At 52.1% G+C, this 23,780-nt stretch overlaps 1 protein-coding gene across 6 annotated transcripts in view; it reads left to right on the top strand.

Annotated features, from left to right (window-relative positions):
• Positions 1-23,780, top strand: part of exoc6b (exocyst complex component 6B) — a 111,220-nt gene that overhangs the window by 5,622 nt on the left and 81,818 nt on the right. For all 6 annotated transcript variants that reach the window (XM_061251997.1, XM_061251996.1, XM_061251993.1 and 3 more), the window contains exons 2-5: positions 16,169-16,334; positions 17,071-17,118; positions 18,236-18,326; positions 19,013-19,058. In XM_061251997.1, coding sequence (XP_061107981.1) covers positions 16,169-16,334; positions 17,071-17,118; positions 18,236-18,326; positions 19,013-19,058 — 351 coding nt within the window. The remainder of the gene's footprint in view (positions 1-16,168; positions 16,335-17,070; positions 17,119-18,235; positions 18,327-19,012; positions 19,059-23,780) is intronic.

The raw sequence follows: 23,780 nt of genomic DNA, 5'->3' as shown, positions 1-23,780 counted from the left end.
ATAGACATTTTTGCCGTTAACAGCAGTGTCATTGTATACAGTCCCAGTCTTTACAGGCAGTAGCTCTACAGTCAGCGACGGTACTGCTTTCAGGTTAAAGCTAAAATATGTCTGTCAGGTAGTCTCCAAAAATGGTTGTATTCAGCTCTTTAAAGAGATGCATCAGTAACTTGACATGCATCACCAAACCTGTGTATCTCAGCTTATGACCTCCCGGCTGAAAGGGCTGGTTTCCCTGACAAACTCTCTCCCCACTACTCTCTGTACAGCTTTAGCTATTTTTTTCCTGGCTTAGTTATTCCAATGTTTTACGTGAAATATTTAGCTACAGTATATCTGTTCAGTATGCTAAATGATTGGCGCACTAATTACGTAGACTGGTGGTGAATGTTTCATAACCTGACTTGAATAGGGGGCGCCGTACGATCAGCCCAAACCTCAGCAGGACCTGCAGCCCCTGCAAGCCTTTCTCTGCATTTCGTACAAATGTGTTCTGTTCGTGAGAAGAAGGTGTGGCTGTGGAAGCCTGGGCGTGGATCCAGGCTCTTGCTCGTAACGGTTGAACATCTCACTCTGTCTCTGGCTCCGTCCCCATGGGGTGGAGATGCCAGAGCGGTCTTGTAGCGGTGCAGAGTGCGGTCAGAGAACGCCAGGCGAAGGGGCTGTGTGGACCTTGAGCTGTGCCTGCTGGAAACCTTTTTGTTTTGGCCACTGCGGCCACTGTGACCCCTTTACCCCACTTTGGCGTGATATCCTGAGCTGAAACCAGTCACGTGAGGAGATCTCTCCTCTAAAATCCAAACCGTAATGTGTAGAAACATCGAACGCTGAACCTATAGTCGCATAACCAGGCCTTCCGTCTCATTCGAGAGCTGTACGTAAACGAGCCAAGTGCGAAACGAAACGGTAACTCGCTTTAGATCTTCGTCATGACGCGTCAGGTTTGGGGAAGCCGCAGCGGGAGGCCGGGGCGGTGAGCACGGGCCGCAGCAGGTCGGCTCTCTGCGCTCCAGACGCGACTGAAACCCGCGGCGACCGTGCCATTGTTGCCGGGGGCCGGGGCGGTGCCCTGGCAACAGGCGGCTGCAGGAAGCCTGTCTGCTATTCCTGTCCCACGGGCAGCCCTGGCAGGGGGTAAAAATAGCGCACGGAGGTGCATACGCACAGCAACCTCCCCCAACCCCCCCCCCCTCGGCTACACCTGAATGTTGCTTTGCATTGTCCCCTCGTGTGCCCAGACGGCCCCTGAAGGAACAGGTACTTCCTGTACACGCCGTGACCCGTGGTGACTGAGCAGCGGTGGAAATGGACCTGTTTGTGCGTCCCCAACAATGGTGGCCCTCCGCACACACGCGTTCCCCCTCGCTCCAGGGAGGGGAAGTGCCTCTCGCCGTCCACCTGAGGAATGTGGAACAAACACCCATGGAGTTGTTTTTTGCCGTGCGGGTCAGCCAGAGGGTGGAGGAGGGGAAGGGGAGGGGGCGAGTTGGGTCTTGTTCAGGCGACGGCAGAAAATCGTGGGTGAGGTCCCGCCCGGTCCTCACAACTGAAGGAGACTCCGTCCTCCAAGGCCCCCCTAATGAGCTGCAATTAACCTGGGAACAATGAGCCGTGTGATAGAGGAAGTCCTGAGGAGCTGGCTCCCGTTCAGGGCCCGCGAGCAGGGAGCGAGGTGGAGCTCCAGAGCAGAGGGGAGCGGGAATATCCTCCACAGCAAAGCCAGAGGTGCTCAAATCCGCTCCCGGAGCGCCGGTCTACGCGCTGGCTTTGCTTCCAACCGATTGCCGTTGTTTCAGTTTTCTGACGGCTCCGTAAACTACGCTGGTTCAAGCCTATCCTTGAGCACTGTAAAATCCTGAGGATACACTAATACACCACAGTATTGGGCTGTAGCTGATACCCCACAGCATTGGGGCTGTAGCTGACACACCACAGTATTGGGGCTGTAGCTGATACACCACAGTATTGGGGCTGTAGCTGACACACCACAGTATTGGGGCTGTAGCTGACACACCACAGTATTGGGGCTGTAGCTGATACACCACAGTATTGGGGCTGTAGCTGATACACCACAGTATTGGGGCTGTAGCTGATACACCACAGTATTGGGCTGTAGCTGACACACCACAGTATTGGGGCTGTAGCTGATACACCACAGTATTGGGGCTGTAGCTGATACACCACAGTATTGGGGCTGTAGCTGATACACCACAGTATTGGGGCTGTAGCTGACACACGCTGTAGCTGATACCCCACAGTATTGGGGCTGTAGCTGATACCCCACAGCATTGGGGCTGTAGCTGACACACGCTGTAGCTGATACCCCACAGTATTGGGGCTGTAGCTGACACACCACAGTATTGGGGCTGTAGCTGATACACCACAGTATTGGGGCTGTAGCTGACACACGCTGTAGCTGATACCCCACAGTATTGGGGCTGTAGCTGATACACCACAGTATTGGGCTGTAGCTGATACACCACAGTATTGGGGCTGTAGCTGACACACCACAGTATTGGGGCTGTAGCTGATACACCACAGTATTGGGCTGTAGCTGATACACCACAGTATTGGGCTGTAGCTGATACACCACAGTATTGGGCTGTAGCTGATACACCACAGTATTGGGCTGTAGCTGGTGCTTTTACAAATGTGAGATCAAGATACGACTGAATTAAGAGCAGGAGTTGGCACAAAATCAGCACACCCTGCTCTGGAGCACCTTCCCATGAACCTGGAGTCAGTTATGTGTGCTTGAAATGCTTGCTATTTGGTCAAGGCGGTTGAGGGCAAAAAGTAACTAGAACATAGGGGAGTGGCTATTGAATATTGACTCCTCAGCGTCCGGTGTGTGTATCTGCAGGAAGGGCCTACTGGCTGTTTTAGCTGTGCTAAATGCTGGATGCTTTCTGAAAAAAGATGCTTTCCTCCCAAACACAAGAGGGAAACCAGCTGGTCCCGGGGTCTGGGGAATGCTGCGTTGCTGGTCTCTCTGTGTCAGTTAGGCCCTGCTGGTCTCTCTCTCTCTCTCTCTCTCTCTCTCTCTCTCTCTGTTAGTAGGGATTTTCTGGTCTGTCTGTGTCAGTTAGGCCCTGCTGGTCTCTCTCTGTTAGTAGGGATTTTCTGGTCTCTCTGTGTCAGTTGGGCTCTGTTGCTGTCTCTCTCTCTCTGTTAGTAGGGATTTGCTGGTCTCTCTGTGTCAGTTAGGCCCTGCTGGTCTCTCTCTGTTAGTAGGGATTTTCTGGTCTCTCTGTGTCAGTTGGGCTCTGTTGCTGTCTCTCTCTCTCTGTTAGTAGGGATTTGCTGGTCTCTCTGTGTCAGTTAGGCCCTGCTGGTCTCTCTCTGTTAGTAGGGATTTTCTGGTCTCTCTGTGTCAGTTGGGCTCTGTTGCTCTCTCTCTCTCTGTTAGTAGGGATTTGCTGGTCTCTCTGTGTCAGTTAGGCCCTGCTGGTCTCTCTCTCTCTCTCTCTCTCTCTCTCTCTCTCTCTCTCTCTCTGTTAGTAGGGATTTGCTGGTCTCTCTGTGTCAGTTAGGCCCTGCTGGTCTCTCTCTCTCTCTCTCTCTCTCTCTCTCTCTCTCTCTCTCTCTCTCTCTCTCTCTCTCTCTCTCTCTCTCTCTCTCTCTCTCTCTCTCTCTCTCTCTCTCTCTCTCTCTCTGCATGAGATCATGAGTGAGTTCTCGGTGCTGCCGGTGCATGAGATCATTAGTGAGTTCTCGGTGCTGCCTGTGCATTCTCACATGGCTGCGTCAATAAGCGTGTGGAGAGCAGCTGGTGGCCACCACCCTGCTGAGTCATCTGGGGCTGTTAGATTTGGAAAGAGCGCACGCCCCCCTGCTCCCTGGGACCTCCCTCTCTCAGGCGGGCTTGTGCAATGAGCCCACTTAGCATGAACGTGAGCATTCCCTCCCGCTCGTGTCTGTGTGAGCTTGGCTCGTGGGCCGCGGCCTGAGAAGAATCAGCTGACCTCAGCATGTGCTCTGACAACTAATAATCCATGTTGCGCTAAATGGTTAAAAAAAGAAAAGAAAAGTGCTTTCGTTCCGTTTCAGGATTTCAATTTTGCCCTTCAGGCAGATCCCCGACAGTTTAATAAGTCTGTTACCCATTGCTCATTTTTATGGGCTAACCCCCCAGCTCATTCTCTCAGTCCCTTTGCTCCACGGTGCTACTTATGCAGGGTATGTAAATAGTAAATGGTTGATGCTTCTCATTCACCCATTCATACACACACTCACACACCGACGCATTTGGGGGTTAGGTGTCTTGCTCAGGGACACTTCGACACAGCCTGGGCGGGGGATCGAACCGGCAACCCTCCGACTGCCAGACGACTGCTCTTACTGCCTGAGCCATGTTGTGTGTCCCACTGGCTGGCTCTGTGTGCTGTCCTCTACGTATTTTGTTTAATGAGAGGGCCTGTGCCTGTCCCTCTTTTGTCATGGCCGTAGACGCCCGGCTGTGACGGAGAGTGTCTGTTCTGGACTGCTCTGACCCAGCTGAGAGCCCGGTCGCGGGATGAGCTGAGCCATCGGGTTTAATGACTTCCTCCACATCCTGACCTGGGGGATGTATTTGTTTCACTGCCCTGGTCTCTGGGGCGTGGAGGCGGGGGGGCGAGGAGGCGTCCTGTGGCCCGGCTGAGCGGAGCCTCCTCAGTCCAGACACAGCCGACGCTTTGGAGTCGGACCCAGGAGGAGCGGCCGGAGACCGGGCCCAGACGCCCGGCATAGTGCAGCTGTTTGTGTCTGCTGCCAGGGCCTGACCTCCCTACTCTCTGGGTGAAAGACCAGAGAACTTGCCCTGCGTAAGCAGTTATAACCAGTTATAATCTCTCTGGGCTTTCCTCTCTCGCCGTGCTAAAGACCAGAGAACTTGCCCTGCGTAAGCAGTTATAACCAGTTATAATCTCTCTGGGCTTTCCTCTCTCGCCGTGCTAAAGACCAGAGAACTTGCCCTGCGTAAGCAGTTATAACCAGTTATAATCTCGTCTGTATTCCTCTCTCTCTGGGTTAAAGACCAGAGAACTTGCCCTGCATGAGCAGTTATAACCTGTTATAATCTCTCTGGACTTCCCCCCCCTCTCCCTCTCTCCGTGCTAAAGACCAGAGGACTTAACCTGTCTAGGCAGTTATAACCAGTTATAACCTTGCCTGACTTCCCCTCGCTCTGGGCTGCCCTGACCGTGCAAATGCAGAACCTGATCCGATGGAAATGACGGTGCATATTCAGCCTGCCGGCGTGGCCTCTATGCCTGGCGTCTATTTTTAGAGAACAATAAATCTCCTAGTCGTATAACTATTTGTGGATATCAAACTCCTGGTGCATCCGGTGTGTCCTGGAGGTGCACGGCTCTTTAACATGCGGCAGTTCTGCGCTCGGTCACCTAGTCCCCATTTGCCTGCGGTAGACTTGGATATCTTTTCACTGGAATCAGCAGATCGTGTTTGTTCTAGTTTTTCTAGTTTTCAAGGAAGTGATTACTGGTGTAATGCCTCAGTATGGAGTTTTTGTTTTCTGGGACTGTTGGGAGAAAGGAGACATACATAGGCCAAGGGGGGGGTTGTACTCATTCTTTAGTGAAGTTTTATGTGCCATTCTCATAAAAGAATGTGAGTTTTAAAAAGAAAAATGGAAACCCTCAGAATGAAATGGAAATTTTCCCCTTTGTGTGAAGCGGTGCCCAAGCGTGAATTATTCCATGCTGTCCACTAGAGCTGGGCTGCCCTACCTCTCTGAAAGTTACGCCATATGTATCCCCACCTGGGATTTGAACCAGCAAGCCCTCTGCCTGTCTTAGCTCAGTGTAATGTCTGGAGATGTCCTGCAAGAACTTCCAGCTGGGAAAAGCAGTTAATACCAAATATGATGCAAGTGTTTATGCAATATTATTTATTTCCCAAGTTCCCTTCCTTTAGCTCACATATTTATCCATTCATAATGCTGGTTATTATTCAGAAAGTACCCTGCCCAAAGACATCTCACTTTCTGGGAAATGAGCCTCTTAAGCTCCTAAAGTGCTGCCCCGCTCTATTGCCCCCGCTCTATTGCCCCCGCTCTATTGCCCCCGCTCTACTATTGCCCCCGCTCTATTGCCCCCGCTCTATTGCCCCCGCTCTATTGCCCCGCTCTATTGCCCCGCTCTATTGCGTGGGAGTGCAGCGTTGGCGGTTGGTGAGGCAGGAGCCGACGCCCTGCTGCGTGTCTGGACAGATGTGTGGAGGAGTTTGTGCAGCCGCCCATTTTTACGCTTCCCCTATTCTCCCCTCCTGCCACTCTGGTGAGTCTCCACAGCCAATGGGGGGGAAGCACAGTGTCTCCACAGCCAATGGGGGGGGAAGCACAGTGTCTTCACAGCCAATGGGGGGGAAGCACAGTGTCTCCACAGCCAATGGGGGGGAAGCACAGTGTCTCCACAGCCAATGGGGGGGAAGCACAGTGTCTCCACAGCCAATGGGAGGGAAGCACAGTGTCTCCACAGCCAATGGGGGGGAAGCACAGTGTCTCCACAGCCAATGGGGGGGAAGCACAGTGTCTCCACAGCCAATAGGGGGGGAGTGTAGAGGAGCACTGCTGCTTCTTTTCTCGGTGCAGTCCAGGAGCCCAGTTTGCTCAGATACGAGCTGGAGGAAAAGGCACGTTCACATGGAGCTTTAGCCAGCTGTCTGCCGGCCCCTGATCAGCCAGTGGGGGCGCTAGAGAGTGAGTGATGGATTCAACCCTTCCTAAGTCTGGGTGGTGGTTCTGGCGATTGCTGCTGGATCGGGCCTACCAGCCACAGTACCGTTTTTTTACATTACATTACATTACACTACATTACATTACATTACATTACATTAATGGCATTTGGCAGACGCTCTTATCCAGAGCGACGTACAACAAAGTGCATACCCAACCAGGGGTAAGTGCGCTGAAGGACCCTAGAGGGAAGTACAATTTCAACTGCTACCTGTACAACAAAGATAAGGACCAGGGCCTATTTGATCCCAAACTGTGGGGTCCATCCTTGCACTACAGTCGTGCCTTAACATTTTTTATTTTTTATTTGACTGCCTAAGCGGCCCGGCCGGCTGTGGGTTGAGGTGCAGGCCTCGGGACGATGGCCGATGGGATCTGATGGGGCAGTGTCGGAATGCTGTGGAGCCAGTCTCCCTGTTCCAGCGCTGCAGGGCTGAGGTTGCGTCACTCTGCCAGTTGAGTCCGACAGCAGGTCCTCGCACTCGGCATGGCTGCCAGCTCCTACGCTCCTGTGTGCAGGTGCCCAGCGTTTGCCCCCGTCTAAACCGCGAAATGCCAGTGAAGTCGAAGCAGATCATGTGAATCTGTTTTGCCAAAGTGCTAAAGGCTGTTGTGTCTTTCCTGCGAAAGGGCTATTCTGCTGGGAGTCTATCCTGCTGAAATGCTGAAGGCTATTGTGCTGGTAGTCTATCCTGCTGAAATGCTGAAGGCTATTGTAGTGAAGATCTATTCTGCTATAATGATGAGTTCTTTACTGTGTGTCCTGGCTGACAGTGCTAAAGCTTCGCTGGCCTGTGTGTCCTCCTGAATGGCTGATCTGTGTGGTTGTGGGTGCTCCTACATGTGCAGCTCACGTCAGTACTCTCCCCATAGTCCTGCTCTGTTTGCTCACTGCAGAGCACAATACACTCCCCTCCCACTGCAGAGCACAATACACTCCCCTCTCACTGCAGAGCACAATACACTCCCCTCTCACTGCAGAGCACAATACACTCCCCTCTCACTGCTGGCCCAGCCCTGCAGCAAGCATGCACACACACACGCACACACACTTGCACACTCACACACTCGTACACGCACACACACACATGCACACACACTCACACTCACACTCACACTCACACTCACACTCACACTCACACTCACACTCATACACGCACACGCACACATGCACACACGCGCACACACACACACACACACACACGCACACACGCACACACATACACACGCGCACACATACACTCATACACACACACACACACACACATGCATGCACACACACGCACGCGCACATAAACACGCACACACACGCATACACACACACAGGGGAACGGAAGTACCCCTTCGCTGGAGAAATGGGGGTCCTGGATGTGGTGACTCAAACAGGATGGAAATGCGATCTCTCATACGGGACAAAAGCATTCTGTTCTGCGTGGAGCGATCGAGCTTGGTGATTCTCTTAGTGATGGGGAATCGATCCGCACAAGCCGACCAAGCTCTTAACCTGACATTACATTCGTTATTTAACTGGCGCTTTTATCCAAGGCGACTTACAGTTGATCAGGGGACAATCCCCTGTGGAGCAATGTGGGGATAAAGGGCCTTGCTTAAGGGCTCAATTGCTGCAGGTGCCTACTCCCCGCCATGTGCCCTAGCCATTAGAGCAGGGGTGCACAGCAGGGGCTGATCCGCTTCAGGGATTTGGGCCAACTTCTGCTCTTAATTATTTAATTAACAAAATAACGTCTTGAGCAGACATTGAGTACATGCACCAGCTGCAGATTGTACTGTGCTCAAGTACAGGAGTGAACCGGCATCATTTCTAGAGTGGTCCGAATTTTTATTTTTTTTGCTAATTGGTTGGGACAGAAACCAGCTCGCCGACCGCACCGGAGTTGTGCACCCCTCGAGGCTGCCCCTAATGAGATGCGAACTTGAGTTGAATTTCACACCAATGTGACGCAGAACTTTCTGGAAACGCTCTCCGAAGAGGCTCGCCGGGAGGCAGAGCGCATTATTTATTTGTGCGCTTATTGATCTGGCAGCCGCCCCCGGGGCCGTGCTCGTTCCCCATCTGCCTGCCGTTTGTTCTGCGCGGCTGTGCCGAGCGGTAGGCCGCTGCAGCTGTGCCCCGCTGGGCGTGAACCCGTGGGCCCCCGGTCCGGTCCGGTCCGGTCCGGTCCCGTGTGCGGTTTCCTCAAAACACGCCAGTCCTCACATCGCCTCTGTCAGCGTGCTCTGAGTCACGGCTTTACTGCGCCCTGCTGTGCTCCGTCCCGCTTCCCCACAGGAAAAACCTGCAGTCACCGCGTCAGTGTGAACGCAGGCGTTTATGGCCACGTTACGGCCCTTTACAGACGCGATGACTGATCCCTCATGGAAACGGTTATTTTCTGCCGCTCTCGTGCTCCACTTGCCTGCTCTTATACGCACGTGGGGCAGACTGAGGTTTTTTCGTTGCGCAAGTTTATTAGGCAATGATTAGATGGTCAAGTTGATTAGAACGTGTCTGTGTTTGTTGGTCGTTTCAGGTGAGAGCTGGGTGCCAGGAGGGTGAGAGGGTGAGAGGGTGAGAGGGTGAGAGGGTGAGAGAGGGAGAGAGGGAGAGAGGGAGAGAGGGAGAGAGGGAGAGAGGGAGAGAGGGAGAGAGGGAGAGAGGGAGAGAGGGAGAGAGGGAGAGAGTGGGGGGCAGGGAGCGAGGGCAGTCTGTCTGGTGCCACTAGGTACTAGGAGTCCCGAGCCTATATTTGCAAAGTATCTCTGGTTTAGGAGGAGTGCTAATCTTGTATCATACTTTCAGTCTCCGTCCCATCACCATGTCCGTTAAGTGCTAAACTGATCCTAAGTTAGCATGCGTCATGTGGAAATGTATTGGCTGTAAAAGATATGCTTTGTTGACACAAGGTGGGTGGCGTACTCCGGACATAGGAGTGCCAGTGCAGTTTCTGTGTTGAGAGGACTCTCGATACTTTCTCCGTAGTCTTTCAGTGCTCAGTATTTGCTCTGCGTTCTCAGTAGTGTCAATACTCTCTCTGTACTCTCTTGGTGCTCTCTCTGTAGTCTTCCGGGACACATTTCGTGCTCTCTCTGTAGCCTCAGTCCTCTCTCAATACTGCAGAAGCCCCAGCTGCAAAGTTCTGGTGGTAGTTTGAGTCGCCGTGAACCAGGAATGTGACCGTGTCAGATGCTGATGATTATCGTCTGGGGAAATATCACGGTTTTGCGATTTTAGTAGTGTTACAGGGTCATTTATTTTGCAACATTGTGGAGGGGAAAAAACACAGGCCTGAGCATTTTATAGTTAGCATTTTGGTCCTGCAAATAAAACTGGTCAGCCTACTTTATGCTGAAAACATAAAGTGGGGAAAATGAGGTGCATTTTAACAATGCTATATCCCTGCAAAATCGTCTGGAATGCAAACTAAAGTACACCCACAGAGGTAGCAGCAGGATTCAGAATTCAGAAGTCTACAAAAACTTTCTGTCTACCAACTTACGGAGAAATGCGACCCAAAACACACTGCCAACACAACAAAGGACTTCATTATTGAGAAAAAGTTTTAGACTGGCCAAGTCAATCACCAGACCTTAACCCAATTGAGCATGCATTTCACCTCCTGAAGAGCAGATTGCCACCAGATATTAAGTGTTATTTACTTTCATTTACTTAAATACTCTCTGTTCCAATACTTTTCCTCACCTAAAAAATGGGTGGTCTAGTTTGGTTGACAGTAAAGTTAGTTCATTGCTTAAATCCTTACCTAGGACTAGATGCTTATACGTCTTTGCTCCATCACCCTTCAGTTCTCTATAAACTAGAAAGTTCAGTCTTGAGTCGTTTCATGAGTCATTATAATGGAGGTTTATGATGAGCCAGGGTGGGCTGAACGACCTGTTCTCAGTCGATATTTGCACTTTCTCAGTTCTTTACAATGGGCTGGGGAGCTCAAGTCATAGACCTGTTGATGATGATGATGATGATGATGAGGTATTCCCATATTGAGTGATTTCAGCTCCATAATGTTTGGGACAAAAAAACATGCATTTTGTTGATTTGACCCTGCACTCCACAATTTTAGGTTTGTAACCATACCATTCGCAAGCGGTTAAAGTGCACATTCTCCGCTTTTATTTAAGGGTGGCCACACACTGCTCATATCAGTTGTTTTTGAGAATCTGTGGCCTGTATTGATCTTTTACCAGCCTAAACCTGCCTGTAACGCTGATATTTTGTCTGATGTTGCTGTTTGGGCTGGAGAGTGGCTTAACCTACACATGGGTGTGATGGGTGGATGGGCCCCACACTCTGGTGCCCAGTCTGACCTGTCCCAGGGCGCGCTGGCCTGCTGGGCCGTTTTTAGCTTCGCCGTGGGGGGGTGGATTTCGTTTGGCACCAGTCTCTGTTTGATTACCTAAACTTACCTAAACGCCGTGTGGGAGGGTTTAGAGTATGTGCGCCCGTGTGTCTATGTTTGTCTGTGCTTGTACCTGTGTTTGTCTGTGCTTGTACCTGTGTTTGTCTGTGCTTGTACCTGTGTTTGTCTGTGCTTGTACCTGTGTGTGTCTGTGTCTGTGTCTGTGTCTGTGTCTGTGTCTGTGTCTGTGTCTGTCTGTGTGAGTGTGTGAGTGTGTGAGTGTGTGAGTGTGTGAGTGTGTGAGTGTGTGAGTGTGTGAGTGTGTGAGTGTGAGAGTAGTCTGCCCGGCTTTGGGCAGGGCCTTCCTGTGCCCTTCTGTCCTCTGCTGCTGCCCCCCTGCGCCTTATTTACCCTTCAGACTGGGACTGACCTGCACCACCCCAAACTCTCTGACCTGCACCACCCCAAACTCTCTGACCTGCACCACCCCAAACTCTCTGACCTGCACCACCCCAAACTCTCTGACCTGCACCACCCCAAACTCTCTGACCTACACCACCCCAAACTCTCTGACCTACACCACCCCAAACTCTCTGACCTACACCACCCCAAACTCTCTGACCTACACCACCCCAAACTCTCTGACCTACACCACCCCACCACCCCAAACTCTCTGACCTACACCACCCCAAACTCTCTGACCTACACCACCCCAAACTCTCTGACCTACACCACCCCACCACCCCAAACTCTCTGACCTGCACCACCCCAAACTCTCTGACCTACACCACCCCAAACTCTCTGACCTGCACCACCCCAAACTCTCTGACCTACACCACCCCAAACTCTCTGACCTACACCACCCCAAACTCTCTGACCTACACCACCCCAAACTCTCTGACCTACACCACCCCAAACTCTCTGACCTACACCACCCCACCACCCCAAACTCTCTGACCTACACCACCCCAAACTCTCTGACCTACACCACCCCAAACTCTCTGACCTACACCACCCCCCCACCCCAAACTCTCTGACCTACACCACCCCAAACTCTCTGACCTACACCACCCCAAACTCTCTGACCTGCACCACCCCAAACTCTCTGACCTACACCACCCCAAACTCTCTGACCTGCACCACCCCAAACTCTCTGACCTGCACCACCCCAAACTCTCTGACCTACACCACCCCAAACTCTCTGACCTGCACCACCCCAAATTCTCTGACCTACACCACCCCAAATTCTCTGACCTACACCACCCCAAACTCTCTGACCTACACCACCCCAAACTCTCTGACCTACACCACCCCAAACTCTCTGACCTGCACCACCCCAAACTCTCTGACCTACACCACCCCCCCACCCCAAACTCTCTGACCTACACCACCCCAAACTCTCTGACCTGCACCACCCCAAACTCTCTGACCTACACCACCCCAAACTCTCTGACCTGCACCACCCCAAACTCTCTGACCTGCACCACCCCAAAGTCTCTGACCTACACCACCCCAAACTCTCTGACCTACACCACCCCAAACTCTCTGACCTACACCACCCCAAACTCTCTGACCTGCACCACCCCAAACTCTCTGACCTACACCACCCCCCCACCCCAAACTCTCTGACCTACACCACCCCAAACTCTCTGACCTGCACCACCCCAAACTCTCTGACCTACACCACCCCAAACTCTCTGACCTACACCACCCCAAACTCTCTGACCTACACCACCCCAAACTCTCTGACCTACACCACCCCAAACTCTCTGACCTACACCACCCCAAACTCTCTGACCTGCACCACCCCAAAGTCTCTGACCTGCACCACCCCAAACTCTCTGACCTACACCACCCCAAACTCTCTGACCTACACCACCCCAAACTCTCTGACCTACACCACCCCAAACTCTCTGACCTACACCACCCCAAACTCTCTGACCTGCACCACCCCAAACTCTCTGACCTACACCACCCCCCACCCCAAACTCTCTGACCTACACCACCCCCCCACCCCAAACTCTCTGGCCTACACCACCCCAAACTCTCTGGCCTACACCACCCCAAACTCTCTGACCTACACCACCCCAAACTCTCTGACCTACACCACCCCAAACTCTCTGACCTGCACCACCCCAAAGTCTCTGACCTGCACCACCCCAAAGTCTCTGACCTGCACCACCCCAAAGTCTCTGACCTGCACCACCCCAAAGTCTCTGACCTGCACCACCCCAAACTCTCTGACCTGCACCACCCCAAACTCTGACCTACACCACCCCCCCACCCCAAACTCTCTGACCTACACCACCCCAAACTCTCTGACCTACACCACCCCAAACTCTCTGACCTGCACCACCCCAAACTCTCTGACCTGCACCACCCCAAACTCTCTGACCTACACCACCCCAAACTCTCTGACCTACACCACCCCCCCACCCCAAACTCTCTGACCTACACCACCCCAAACTCTCTGACCTACGCCACCCCAACTGACCTACACCACCCCCCCACCCCCATACTCTCTGACCTGCACCACCCCAAACTCTCTGACCTACACCACCCCAAACTCTCTGACCTACACCACCCCAAACTCTCTCACCTACACCACCCCAAACTCTCTGACCCACACCACCCTAAACTCTCTGACCTGCACCACCCCAAACTCTCTGACCTGCACCACCCCAAACTCTCTGACCTACACCACCCCAAACTCTCTGACCTACACCACCCCAAACTCTCTGACCTGCACCACCCCAAACTCTCTGACCTACACCACCCCAAACTCTCTGACCTACACCACCCCAAACTCTCTGACCTACACCACCCCCCCACCCCAAACTCTCTGACCTACACCATCCCAAACTCTCTGACCTACGCCACCCCAACTGACCTACACCCCCCCCCCACCCCCATACTCTCTGACCTGCACCACCCCAAACTCTCTCACCTACACCACCCCAAACTCTCTGACCTACACCACCCCAAACTCTCTGACCTACACCACCCCAAACTCTCTGACCTGCACCACCCCAAAGTCTCTGACCTGCACCACCCCAAACTCTCTGACCTACACCACCCCAAACTCTCTGACCTACACCACCCCAAACTCTCTGACCTGCACCACCCCAAACTCTCTGACCTACACCACCCCAAACTCTCTGACCTACACCACCCCAAACTCTCTGACCTACACCACCCCCCCACCCCAAACTCTCTGACCTACACCATCCCAAACTCTCTGACCTACGCCACCCCAACTGACCTACACCCCCCCCCCACCCCCATACTCTCTGACCTGCACCACCCCAAACTCTCTCACCTACACCACCCCAAACTCTCTGACCTACACCACCCCAAACTCTCTGACCCACAGCACCCTAAACTCTCTGACCTGCACCACCACAAACTCTCTGGCCTGCACCACCCCAAACTCTGACCTACACCACCCCAAACTCTCTGACCCACACCACCCCAAACTCTGACCTACACCCCCCCCCCCCCCCACCCCCAAACTCTCTGACCCACACCACCTTGGTCCCAAGCTACCCAGCAGTTTTGAGTTGCTGTTCTGAACAGTACCCTGTGTGTCCATACCGCAGATATCCTCTTATCACCATGCATTCAGTGTCAGGAGAGGACTTGGGCCTGGAGTCAGAGTTATGAAAGTGTACACACACACACTCTCACACACTCTCACACACTCTCACACACTCTCACACACTCTCACACACACACACACACACACACACACACACACACACACACACACGCCATGCTGAGAAAAAGCATGTTTGCTATAAAAACTGCCACTGCTGGTGTTCTGAGGTTTACTGATTTACTTCTGTGGGCCATCTTGGTAACTGCACTCTGCTAAGAGCGTAGAACATGGTGTTTTAACCAGTGAAAGGTGGACCGTCACATGCTCAGAGCCTTGCACGAGTGAAGTGGAGGTGAAGCAGCTGAAAGCTGTAAGCTTAGGAGGAACGCTTGTGTCAGACCTGCTATGAAATTGGAGTATCCTCAATAGCTCTCACTGTTGTGCGTGTCTGCATTCGGGGAAATGTTTTTCCTGGTGCTATGAAATCGGAGTATCGTCAATAGCTCTCACTGTTGTGCGTTTTTGCACTTGGAGAGATGTTTTTCCTGGTTGTTTTTCCCACATGCTGGGATTTCCAACCAGCGTTCGCTAGAGCTGCTGGGAATGGATTTTCGGACACTTGCGCCACATCTGGAGATGTTTCACAAGACCTGGTGGTTGGGAAACTGCTAACGAGCTGTGACAAGACTGCCCGTTTCCCTGCGTAACACTGCCACCCAGTGGTTGAAATGTGTAAGTGTGGCCGGAGTACTTCTTCGGCGCTGTTGGGCAGCGCTTCGTGGGTTGTGCTGCCAAATGGCCAAACTGGTTGATGTGTTCGGATGCCAGCTTTTGTGGGTATCGGTCCCTGTTATATTTGTCAGTTTGTTGATGGTTTATTTTTACACTGTATGTCCTTGGCAGCACGGATGGTGCAGTGGGTGGGGGGGGGGGGGGGGGGGGGCACGGATGGTGCAGTGGGTAGCACTGCCGCCTCACTGCAAGGAGGTCTTGGGTTCGAATCCCCCTTGGCTGGGGCATCTCTGTGTGGAGTTTGCATGTTCTCCCCGTGTCTGCGTGGGTTTCCTCCGGGTACTCCGGTTTCCTCCCACAGTCCAAAGACATGCATGTTAGGTTGATTGGAGAGTCTAAATTGCCCATGGGTATGAGTGTGTGAGTGAATGGTGTGTGTGCCCTGCGATGGACTGGCAACCTGTCGAGGGTGTATTCCTGCCTTTCACCCAATGTATGCTGGGATAGGCTCCAGCCCCCCTGCGACCCTGTTCAGGATAAGCGGGTTAAGATATGGATGGATGGATATACGTATGTCCGTCCTTGTTATCTGAACTGTTGCTCTATAAATGGCACTGACCAAACAGTCCCTTGCTTTATATATTTAGCCATTTTGCCAGAGATTGACTCCTGTTTAGCGATAACGTGCAGGACTGTCGGCATGCTTGTGGTGTGTTGCTCAGCGCTGCCCCCTGGCTGCCCCTGCAGGTCGGTGTACGATGGCCAGGCTCATGGCCTCTTCATGGACAAGCTGGAGGGCCGCATCCGCAACCACGACCGCGAGATCGAGAAGATGTGCAACCACCACTTCCAGGGCTTTGTGGACTCCATCACCGAGCTGCTCAAAGTGCGCGGAGAGGCGCAGAAGCTGAAGGTGGGGCGACGGAGCGACCAGCACACATTCCACTGGGGCAAAACTTTCTATTTCTTTTATTTATTTCTTTATTTATTTTTTATTGGGGGAGCTTTTTATTTTTTAAGTTGGACATTTCCATTTCCACTCTGTAAAATCAGGAAATTCACTGGATTGACTGCATTGAAATGTATTCATTGAAAAATTCTCAGGAAAAAAAAGAAAAAGATTAGAAAAAAAATAAAGATTCAAATTTGTATTGGTCAGTTAATTTATTCCATGGATTTACTTGTTTTTTCTCGATTTGATGAACAGAAATGAAATCGGAGAAGACTGTGTCGGGGTTGGAGGGGGCATCCCGGGGCAGGAGGGGTGTATTTGGTTTAAGCCAGGGGTGTCCAAACTTATCCAGAAAGGGCCGGTGTGTGTGCGGGTTGTTGTTTTAGCACAGGACTAAAGACAGCTGATTCTACTCATCAAGGTCTTGATTAAAGACCACGATTAGTTCATTAGTATAATCAGGTGTGTTACTGCTGGGTTAAAACAAAAACCTGCACCCACGCCGGCCCTTTTAGGGTAAGATTGGACACCTCTGGTTTAAGCTCTTGTGTTTGTCATAAATAAATCACTGTTTACGTATCCTTGGTGTTAAAGTGAGATAATAGTTTACATAAACACAAGAGCGAACCTCCTGCCTTATTAGTGGAGTGATCATGCTGTTTTTCCCTGCCTCTGATTGGCTGTTTGCTGCTTTCAGAGTCAGGTGATCGAGACCAACCAGAGACTGCAGAACGATGGGAAGGAGGTACGGTCACAGAGTTTTATTTTTTATTTATTTTTTTGGGCATTTGGCTGGCGCTCTTATCCAGAGCGACGTACAGTTGATTAGACTAAGCAGGAGACGATCCTCCCCTGGAGCAATGCAGGGTTAAGGGCCTTGCTCAAGGGCCCAATGGCTGTGCGGATCTTATTGTGGCATTTACCTTAACCACTACGCTACAGGCCTTAACCACTACGCTACAGGCCTTAACCACTACGCTACAGGCCGCCCCCTGACTGTTTATCTGGATGTTGAGAATAGATGTTACTTATCATCTACAATTATCGTTGAAATGGAGGTGGGTTTTCAGACACTGTTGACCCAGGTTCAGCCTGTTTGGAGTTGTAGATCGATAGGTAAATAAACCTTTATTGCAGGGAAGTCCCACTGAGACCAAGATCTCTTCGTCAGGGGAGCCCTGATTACAATAAAACATTCACAGTCACAGTTTTACAAAAACAAAATGTACAGTTTGGAATTCACATACACCAGGTGAAATATACGGATGAAATAATAAAATAAATAAATAAATAAAAACATAAAAAGGACATAAGACAGGGAACAGTGATCTGATTGTCCTAATTTATCACTAAGGGCAGGTACATTCGGCCTCTTTTAGTATCATATCCATCACTAATTTCTTGAAGGACTCGGTCGGGGTAAGGCAATCGAACTTCAGTACATCCTGACGTTTATTCCACATATCAGGTGAAAATGTGCTAAAAGCGGTATTACCCAGAATTGTTGTAGTTCTGGGTGCCCCCTAATGAAGGGGGGGACCTCTGCTGGGGAACGGGGGGGGACCTCTGCTGGGGAACAGGGGGGACCTCTGCTGGGGAACGGGGGGGGACCTCTGCTGGGGAACAGGGGGGACCTCTGCTGGGGAACGGGGGGGACCTCTGCTGGGGAACAGGGGGGGACCTCTGCTGGGGAACAGGGGGGACCTCTGCTGGGGAACGGGGGGGACCTCTGCTGGGGAACAGGGGGGGACCTCTGCTGGGGAACGGGGGGGGACCTCTGCTGGGGAACAGGGGGGGACCTCTGCTGGGGAACGGGGGGGGACCTCTGCGCTCCTGTGACTCTCCCACTTGTGTCCCTCCAGCTGCTCTCCCCGATGGAGGAGCTGAAGCTCTGCCGTCTGCAGCAGAGGAACATCGCCACGTCCATCGACAAACTGACCCACTGCCTGCCAGGTACTGCCCCAGACCACCCCCTGCCAAATAGTGCCCTCACTAACTGACCCACTGCCTGCCAGGTACTGCCTCAGACCAACCCCCTGCGAAATAGTGCCCTCACTAACCCACTGTCTGCCAGGTACTGCCCCAGACCACCCCCCTGCCAAATAGTGCCCTCACTAACCCACTGCCTGCCAGGTACTGCCCCAGACCTCCCCCTGCCAAATAGTGCCCTCACTAACCCACTGCCTGCCAGGTACTGCCCCAGACCACCCCCTGCCAAATAGTGCCCTCACTAACCCACTGCCTGCCAGGTACTGCCCCAGACCACCCCCTGCCAAATAGTGCCCTCACTGACCCACTGCCTGCCGGGTACTGCCCCAGACCACCCCCCTGCCAAATAGTGCCCTCACTAACCCACTGCCTGCCAGGTACTGCCCCAGACCACCCCCCTGCCAAATAGTGCCCTCACTAACCCACTGCCTGCCAGGTACTGCCCCAGACCTCCCCCTGCCAAATAGTGCCCTCACAAATGCTTACACACAGCCCTCCTGCAAAATAGTGTCCTCACAAATCCACACACACAGCTACCTGTAAAATACTGTTCAGAGCTGCAGGATGCTCCAGGTTCAGGATCGTCTCTGAAAATGCCAAGCGGGACCTGGCTGTGTTTGTGACGCTGTCCCCCTGTCTGTCTCTTCCAGTCCTGGAGATGTACAGCAGGCTCCAGGAGCAGATGAAGGCCAAAAGGTAGGGTCACCCACTCTACCTTTCTGATCCATCGCCACAACTCTCCTCATGGCCATCAGCATCGCCATCTGTCCTGGATCTCTCATTTCTGAGGGTTACATTTTCAGCCTGAACAGTAGTTTTGCTTATTTTGAAATACCTTGAGGCTTGAATAATTTTGCTCAGAGAATCTGTGAAAATGTAAGTTTATTTTAAAATGGACAGTGCAGGAATGTATTGGTGTGTAAAAATAAAGTCTGACCACTAGATGGCAGTAGAGGCTTGTCTAAAAAAGAATTCCACATTTGGCAAGCAGGGAAGATGCTGTATGTTTATAGGATGGTGATCGGGGTTTAACACGAGGGGTACATGTTATGGGGTGCTGTGCAGCAGTGTGTAGACTCGTAGTATGCAGTAATCGCACTTATCCCTGGTTATGGGTATGCACTTTGCACTTTGTTGTATGTTGCCCTGGATAAGAGCGTCTGCCAAATGCCATACTAATGTAATGTAATGCAATGCAGTATCGATCAAGTTCCTCCTTCACAGAAGCATTTGCTCAAGCTTACATCCTTCTGTGGCCAGAGGGAAAAAAAGACTTGTCGGAGTTTAACTACTTAAAGTACGTCGTGTTACATTCAGTCATCAGCCGGTTTTATCCAGAGTCTCCTGTGATGTAGGAGGAGTGTAGGAACCGTTGCGACTCTGGCCTCGTCAGGGAAATCTACAGGAGCGAGCTAGGGGGACACAGGGGGTCCATTAAAGCAACCCCCCCCCCCCCGCAGGACTCACCAGGCCACCCGAACCCCCGGCTCTGTCCCATGATCCTCCAGCAGGCTGTGAGACTCCCGGGCTGCAGGGCAGCCTGTAGCGTAGAGCTCAACCCTGCATTGCTCCAGGGGAGGATTGTCTCCTGCTTGGTCTAATCAACTGTACGTTGCTCTGGATAAGAGCGTCTGCCAAAACGCCAATAACGTAACGTAACGTAACGTAACGTAACGTAACGTAACGTAATGTAATGTAATGTAATAACGGTTGCGTTTCCCCTCGTTCAGCGGTTGCACGGTACTCGCGGTGGGCTTGTCTCGCTGTACAAATGGCGGTTTTGTTTTAAGGTGCACGACATATTTTAGCATTTTTGTCTTGCAGCGTGTCCCTGTTTTTTTTTCCCCTCTGCGGTTTTATGGTACACGCTGGTTTTATTATTGTTTTTTGACTTTGCAGTGGTTTTGTTTGATGCCATCGTCACTTTGCTTTGGTTTATTTTTTTTCGGTTTTTTTTTATTTTTTTTTTCACGGTACACGCTGTGATTTTATTTCCCTGCTTTGTGTTCTTGGTGACGGGTGTACACAGGGGGTTTGTTTTATGGTTACTCCTGTTTTCGAGTGGTGAGTGCGTCTCTGGGGCGCTGGGGGGGAACCAGCCGGGACGCATTAAACGGGCAAATTTGTGTCCCAGCCCCGGTGGCTGCTGAGGACTGATCAAGAGCTCTGTAACAATAGCGCTGAGATCAATGGCCGCTCGCTCGCTCGCTCGCTCTCAGTCTTAAAGAGGCTTATTCCTCCGGAGGGCAAGCTTGCCCGTCGCCTTCACTCAGGGAAACACGGAAAGCCCCTTCCCTCTGTCTCCATCTCCTTCTGTGTCTCCCATCTGTGCGTCTCTCCGTCTCTCCCTCCCTCTCTTTCTCAATCCCGTCTCTCCCTCTCCCTCTCTCTTTCTCAATCCCGTCTCTCCCTCTCTCTCTCCCTTTCTCAATCCCGTCTCTCCCTCTCCCTCTCTCTTTCTCAATCCCGTCTCTCCCTCTCCCTCTCTCTCTCTCTCTCTCTCTTTCTCAATCCCGTCTCTCCCTCTCTCTCTCTCTCTCTCTCTCTCTCTCTCTCTCTCTTCTCAATCCCGTCTCTCCCTCTCTCTCTCTCTTTCTCAATCCCGTCTCTCCCTCTCTCTCTCTCTCTTTCTCAATCCCGTCTCTCCCTCTCTCTCTCTCTCTCTTTCTCACTCCCGTCTCTCCCTCTCTGTCTCTTTCTCACTCCCGTCTCTCCCTCTCTCTCTCCCTTTCTCACTCCCGTCTCTCCCTCTCTGTCTCTTTCTCAATCCCGTCTATCCCTCTCTCTCTCTCTCTTTCTCAATCCCGTCTCTCCCTCTCTCTCTCTCTCTCTCCCTCTCTCTCTCTTTCTCACTCCCGTCTCTCCCTCTCTCCCTTTCTCACTCCCGTCTCTCCCTCTCTCCCTTTCTCAATCCCGTCTATCCCTCTCTCTCTCTCTCTTTCTCAATCCCGTCTCTCCCTCTCTCTCTCTCTCTCTCTCTCCCTCTCTCTCTCTTTCTCACTCCCGTCTCTCCCTCTCTCCCTTTCTCAATCCCGTCTCTCCCTCTCTCTCTCCCTTTCTCAATCCCGTCTCTCCCTCTCCCTCTCTCTTTCTCAATCCCGTCTCTCCCTCTCTCTCTCTCTCTCTCTTTCTCAATCCCGTCTCTCCCTCTCTCTCTCTCTCTCTCTCTCTCTCTCTCTCTTTCTCAATCCCGTCTCTTCCTCTCTCTCTCTCTTTCTCAATCCCGTCTCTCCCTCTCTCTCTCTCTCTTTCTCAATCCCGTCTCTCCCTCTCTCTCTCTCTCTCTTTCTTAATCCCGTCTCTCCCTCTCTCTCTCCCTTTCTCACTCCCGTCTCTCCCTCTCTGTCTCTTTCTCACTCCCGTCTCTCCCTCTCTCTCTCCCTTTCTCACTCCCGTCTCTCCCTCTCTGTCTCTTTCTCAATCCCGTCTATCCCTCTCTCTCTCTCTCTTTCTCAATCCCGTCTCTCCCTCTCTCTCTCTCTCTCTCTCCCTCTCTCTCTCTTTCTCACTCCCGTCTCTCCCTCTCTCCCTTTCTCACTCCCGTCTCTCCCTCTCTGTCTCCCTTTCTCACTCCCGTCTCTCCCTCTCTCTCTCTTTCTCAATCCCGTCTCTCCCCGCCCCGTCCCAGAAACGTGACCTGAAGATGTGAAGCAGTTGTAAGCGCTCCGTAAAAAGATTCAGCGCGTGATTGTGTGAGATTTATGCGGCGAGTGTTCGCCCCTCCCCCGGCTCTGGCGCTGGCCGTGGCGTCGGGACTGATGGGCCGAGGGGTCGGCCAGAAGCCTGGGGAGCGAGGAGTCGTGACTGGAGCGTTTCGCACCGCACGGCTCGGCTCGGCCCGGCCGCCAGCCCGACGCGGCCAGAGCCTCCTCTCATCGGTGGAGCTCCCCTGTCCGCGGCCACTCCCACTTCCCTCACCTGCCCGCTAAACGGAATTTCTTCTCGCCCCACCTTGGCTGGCGCTTGGCTGCTCCAAGAACGGGTTAAAAAGGCGACCTTTAGGGCCGCGGTGGCCCAACAGGCTGAGACGCAGGCGACCGGGGTTCGATTCCCAGTCCTGCCAAAAGACAAGTTTGGCCGGCTCACGTGGAGCAGCATAATTGGCTCGCTGCTCCAGAGGGAGGTACTTGGCAGGGTTATTAGATCGCCGCACAATAAAGCACCTTGGGCGCCTTGGAATCACGGAAGACGAGCATGAGACGAGACGGCTTGAAGAAGGCGTGTCGCTCTCGTTGGGCCACCGAGGGACGGGGTGTGGGCGGTGTATGTAACACTAAATCTAATTGAATCAGACGGGGTCCAATTGGCTACCAAATTGGGAGAAAAAGGGGAAAAAAATAAAGCGACCTTTGAGACGGAGAGACGGGAACAGTTGGAATTAGGCGTTTTATCGCCCGTTTCTGAGTTTGGTCTCTCTTCAGCAAACTGTATATTGTGCCTCTCGAAGTGTGAGCTGAGGTTATGTTGTTTCGTGGTTATTTTTCGCAAATGGACTGCTGTTCCCGTGGGATCATGTAGCGTAGTGGTTAAGGTACATGACTGGGAGCCGCAAGGTCGGAGGTTCGATCCCCGTTGTAGCCACAATAAGATCCGCACAGCCGTTGGGCTCTTGAGCAAGGCCCTTAACCCTGCATTGCTCCAGGGGAGGATTGTCTCCTGCTTAGTCTAATCAACTATTCGTTGCTCTTGCTAAGAAATGCCATTAATGTTAATGTAATGCAATCATGTAGCAAGCACTCGGTGGAAGGGAGCCTTGAACAGTGACATGGATTTGCCTGTAAACAGCCAGTGTCACACAATGAAGAATCAACGGGTTAAGCTTGTGGGGGTCTCCCATAGCGGTATGCGGTCCAGTGCAGGGTAGTGCTTTAGGGATCTCTGTTCCTCACCGGAAGCCTCCGGGCTCAGTTCCTGATGGGCGAACATCGCTGTTCGCTGTGCTCCTGAACAGTTGTAACGAGCGCTGGCCATATGAGCGGATATCAAAATGTTTTCATGCGTATGGAAATATAGAAGTTCGGATGGCAAACTGCAGTCCTGAAAGGCCGCATTATCTCCTGGTTTCTGCCGTATGTTCTGGGTTTTTCCTGGCTAGAAGTAAGGCAAAGGCCTTAATCCTGATTACGTGATAAAAATGTGGTACATTTAAGTTCAAATGATACTTTTTTATGGTCAGTAATGATCAGATGATGACTACACTGTTTTTTCACCTGATCCCCTTTGGGAACTCTTTCTTAAAAAAAAAGAAAGAAAGTATTTTACGTTAGCTAATCGACATAAGGCTTCACATTCGGGATACAGACAGCTTTACTAACTTGACGCTGGAAATAATGTTTAAACCATTGTAACCACACTCAAGACGATGTAGCCAGAGAATAGATGATAAAGTCAAACTATCTTCTATCGTCTCCTCAAAAT

The sequence above is a fragment of the Conger conger genome, chromosome 8, assembly GCF_963514075.1.
Source record: "Conger conger chromosome 8, fConCon1.1, whole genome shotgun sequence".
NCBI classification, from domain to species: Eukaryota; Metazoa; Chordata; class Actinopteri; order Anguilliformes; family Congridae; genus Conger; species Conger conger.
This window is presented reverse-complemented; position numbering and strand designations above follow the sequence as displayed.